We start from the raw sequence: 5,000 nt of genomic DNA on the forward strand, positions 1-5,000 counted from the left end.
AATATTGAAACAACGTTATAAAGATGAGAATGCGTGAAAATTAATTAATAAAATGCATGAAATTAGTAAGATAATTTGATGAAACTTAAAATACGTAAAGAAATATGAAATAAACAAGAAACAAGTAAAGTAATCAAAATAAACAAAAGTATTTTAATATTAATAATACTAATAATAATATAATGATAATAATGATATTAAAATGGTTATAATGATAGCATTCATAATCGTGATGATAATACAAATAAACATAATAATAATGCTAATAAAAATAATGATAAAAATAACAACAATAATAAAAGTAACATTAATAATAGTAAAACAATTCAGACAATAATTATAATAGTAATAACAAAACAACAACAATAATGATAATAATAATAATAATAATAATAATAATAATAATAATAATAATAATAATAGTAATAACTATGATTATTATAATAATGACAATGATAATGCAAATAATAATTATAACAATAATAGTAATAATAATAATGATAATAACAATAACAACCACAATAATAATAATAATAATAATAATAATAATAATAATAATAATAATAATAATAATAACAATAATAATAATAATGATGATAATAATAATAATAATTATAATTATAATAATAATAATAATAACAATAATAAATAATGATAATACCAATACCTACCATATTTATAATCATAATGATGATAATATCAGTAATAAAAAACTAGAAAACTATTTTAAGAACACTAATAAGGATAATATTAGTAATAAAGACAATAACAACAATTCAAAATATGATAACACTATCAGTAAAACAAAAAAAAAAAAAAAAAAAAAATATGTTATTTTGAACACCGAATGATAATAGCAGTAATCATGATAAAGAGTAATAACTAATAAAAACAACAACAACAAACAACAAACGAGACAAGAACACGGAGAACGAAGAAAGGAAGTAAGGAAGAACGAAAGAAAGGAAGAATAGAAGAATCAGAAGAATGATAATAACTTTAAAAATATGGTCAAAAATAATAATAAAGAGAATGACAACAACCCCCCCCACCCAAAAAAAAAAAAATCATAATGCTAAAATAAAACAAATATATATATATATAAATAAAATAATCATGAAATAAAAAAAAATGACAAAAGACAAGATGAAAAGAAGAAGCAGAAAATGAACCAACAAGACAAAAGGTCTTAGAAAATTCCTTAAGACGTGTTTGCATAGAGAAGCTTTGATACAGAACGACGTCACGGGCTGGAACATTAAGCACAGTGAGCCTTGCAAGACGGGGCGAGAGGGAGAGAAAGAGTGAGAGTGAGAGAGAGAGAAAGCGTTTTGTCTTTGACTTTTGTGTGAGCGTGTTTGGGTATGAGTGCTTGTCCAGGGGGGGGGGGGGGGGGGGGGAGAGGAGGGAAAGGGGCAGTGACCATAGGGGGAGGAGAAGGGGGGGCGGTGACCTTAGGGGGAGGAGGAGGGGGGATGGAGATGGGAAGGGGGGGAAGGGGGGGGTTGAAATGGAGAGGGTTCGTGTCGCTATTATGAAGATTTAGAATGTCTGGAAAATGTGCGTGGATATGACTATGAATATACATGTGTGTATATATATATATATATGAATATATATATATATATATGTATATATATATATATATGTATCCATATATATATATATATATATATATATATATATATATATGTATATGTATATATATATATATTTATATTTATACATACATAAACATATATATATATATATATATATATATATATATATATACATATATATATACACTGTATGTGTGTGTGTGTATGTGTGCAGATAGATAGTCAGATAAACAGATAAATATGCAGAGGAAGAGACAGACAGAAAGAGAGAGAGAGAGAGAGAGAGAGAGAGAGAGAGAGAGAGAGAGAGAGAGAGAGAGAGAGAGAGAGAGAGAGAGAGAGAGAGAGAGAGAGAGGAGAAGAGAAACGTGACGATTAACTGAAAATATATAACCACATATATCCACAGAATCCCAAATCATCAAACAGACAGACACAAAAAAATGACCAGACAACACATGCATTATTTTTTTTACACTTACTTAAAAAAAAATATATAGAGATCAAGCAACTGCATAACACAAATACCCAAATAACACAAGGCAGAACGGCATGTGAATCGAAAGAGATATTTTTAATATGACATGACATGACATGACATACCTGTGTGCAAATAGCGAAAGGATTTAGCTTTGTGCAGATTCCATTCATTTATTTTTTTGTTTTTGTTTTTTTGTTTATTTTGTTTTTTTGTTTTTGTGTGTTTGTCTCTGAGTGCTCTTGATTATTGTAGTTTTTTTAATGATGTTAATGAGAATGTTTTTTGTTTCTATTTGTTTGTTTGTTTGTTTGTGTGCATGTGTGTGTATGTGTGTCTGAGTGTGTGTGTTTGTTTGTGTTTTATACTACTAAAGATTTTAACAGTGATTTGGACGAAAAAAAATGTGTATATATTCCACAAATGGACCAATAATGCAATAATGTAATAAACGAGAGAAAAAAATACTGAAATTGCAAAGAAAAGTTATTATAGAGAAAAATCTGACCTATTTATATTATCTTTAATATTATCATGATTATTATTATGAATAGGTTATTATATTTATAAATGCTATTCTTATCAGCAGTACTTCAGTCTCTGTTATCATCAAAATTATTAACCCCACAATAAAGATATGTTTTTTGCATTATTCATATTTTTATCAATATCATCATACTGTTATTATCATTCACCATTAGTATTATAGAAGTTATTAGTATCATTATCATTAGTCTTACCGGTAGCACACCATATACTTCAATCACTGTTAATCACTTTATTGCAACCAAAACTATCATTGCAAACCACAGCACAGACATCGCCATTAAAACAACACTTACTATTTAACAAACGTTCCGAAATGCAGACATACTTAAAATTAAAAATGAGTGCGTTCTCATGTCCATTATTCAAAACGATTTTTTATTTATATTTCATGATGCCATGCACTTCTATTTATCGACCGGATGTTCATGCAGAGGATGTATTTGAGTCGGGAGTGTGTGTGGGGGGTGTGGGGGTGGGGGGGGGGGGGGGGGGGAAGGTTGCATGCAATAGTGTTGCAAAGCTTGGGAATAGGTGCTTGCGATGGCCGAGCGAGGCTGCAGCCGGCGGGGGTGGGGGGGGGGGGGTGAAGGGGTGAAAGTGTGGGGGGGGTAAGTGGGGGAAGGGGGTTCTCTCTCCTCTCTCTTCTTGAGATCATTATCCCAAACTTCTCAAATACACATGGCCAAAAAATACATATATAAAAAGAAAAAAAATAGCATCTTTTCACCCCTCAAGTCTTTTTTTTTCTTTCTTTCTTTTTTTCCCTCTCTTTTTTTTTTTTTTTTTTTTTTTTTTCTTTCATTCCTTTTTCTTTAAAGGTGGTAGAGAGAGGGGGGTGGAAAGTGTGACGTTCTATTTTCCTTTCCTTTATTTTTCTCTCTTACTCTTTTCTGAAGTCCATTGGATTTCGAATTACGTAAAGAGATTATATGTCAAAAATCGTTTAGAAATGATCTTATAAGACTTCAAGATGAGAGGAGGAGAGGAGGAGGAGGAGTAGGAGGAGGAAGGGGCGGAGGAGGAGGAGGAGGAGGAGGAGGAGGAGGAGGAGGAGGAGGAGGAGGAGGAGGAGGAGGAGGAGGAGGAGGAGGAGGAGGAGGAGGAGGAGGAGGAGGAGGAGGGGGTGGAGGAGGAGGAGGAGGAGGAGGAGGAGGAGGAGGAAGAGAGAGAGAGAGAGAGAGAGAGAGAGAGAGAGAGAGAGAGAGAGAGAGAGAGAGAGAGAGAGAGAGAGAGAAGGAGGAGGAGGTCACCGAAGAGATTTCATAAGGGAGTCATTGAGGCAGACAGGATAAGAATCAATGACCCCGTGTGACCTCGCTTCCTTCCCCGCCAGTTAATGACCTCGCTTGGGTGAAGGAGAAGGAGGGTAGGGGGGGAGGGAGGAGGAGGAGGAGTAGGTGAGGAAGAAAAGAAGGAAAGGAGGAAGGGGAAGGAGAGAGGGTTGGAGGTGAGGTAGGAAGAAGAGGAATAAGGTTAAAGGGAGGGAGAAGGAGTAGGTGAAGAAGGAAATATAGGAGGAAGGAAGGTAGGGGAAGGAGGAACGGAAGAAGAGAGGGAAAAGGAGGATAAAAGATCCGACGAGAGAGGAACCAAGGAACGGAGGAAGAAAGACAAGGAAAAGAAGACAAAGGAAAGAAGGGAAGGAAGAGAGGATAGGATAAAAGAACGAAAGGAAGAAGGAAGAGACGAGGTAAAAAATTAGTCCACACACAAGTATCCGAGGGAAAGGAGGAGGGGAAGGGGGGAAAAGAGGAACAGGATATAAAGAAAGGGTGAATAAGAGAAGACAAAGGCTATCGGTCTCTTGACAACGGTACCTTCGGGTTAAGATCAGATCCCTGCTGCATGAGCGTCCCTATTGTAAACCAGAAGGAGTTTCCGAGAGTGAAGTCATTTTCCACCACTTCATGATTATCGTAACAAGGGTGAGGATTCTGCCACTCGTAGGGGGAGAAGCGAGCAACGATGTAGATGGTGAGGGACACAACCACATAGGCAGCGAGGATGTAGAGCCAGATTTCAATAGCTAGAGGGTTCATGAAGCTAAAGAGGCGATGAGGCGCGCGTTGGGGCACCTTAGGGATGGGAAGGGCGTGGGCGGGGAAGAAGGGGAGAGAGAGAGATGGAGTGTGAGTCTATGCGGAGTCATGAGGATTTTTTTTTTTTTTTTTTAATTTTTACGTGTTTTTTTTTTAACGTTCCTTCCCCCCCCCCCCCTTCCCCCAAATTACCTCTATTGCCCCTATCTTTCTCCCTCTTTTTTTGAGGGGGGGGGGGGCTCGAGGGAACGGAGGAGACGGAGGAGGAGCAGGAGGAAAACAAAGTACGAAGCAAGGAAAGGAAATAATACGGAAGAGAAGGTAGAGCGAGAT

At 35.8% G+C, this 5,000-nt stretch overlaps 1 protein-coding gene across 1 annotated transcript in view; it reads right to left on the reverse strand.

Moving 5' to 3' along the window:
* Positions 1–5,000, reverse strand: part of LOC125039193 (glutamate receptor ionotropic, kainate 2-like) — a gene marked incomplete at its 5' end in the record, with an annotated part of 77,309 nt that overhangs the window by 55,069 nt on the left and 17,240 nt on the right. The window contains one exon of the mRNA XM_047632975.1: positions 4,446–4,703. Coding sequence (XP_047488931.1) covers positions 4,446–4,703 — 258 coding nt within the window. The remainder of the gene's footprint in view (positions 1–4,445; positions 4,704–5,000) is intronic.

The sequence above is a fragment of the Penaeus chinensis genome, chromosome 26 (genome assembly GCF_019202785.1).
Source record: "Penaeus chinensis breed Huanghai No. 1 chromosome 26, ASM1920278v2, whole genome shotgun sequence".
NCBI classification, from domain to species: Eukaryota; Metazoa; Arthropoda; class Malacostraca; order Decapoda; family Penaeidae; genus Penaeus; species Penaeus chinensis.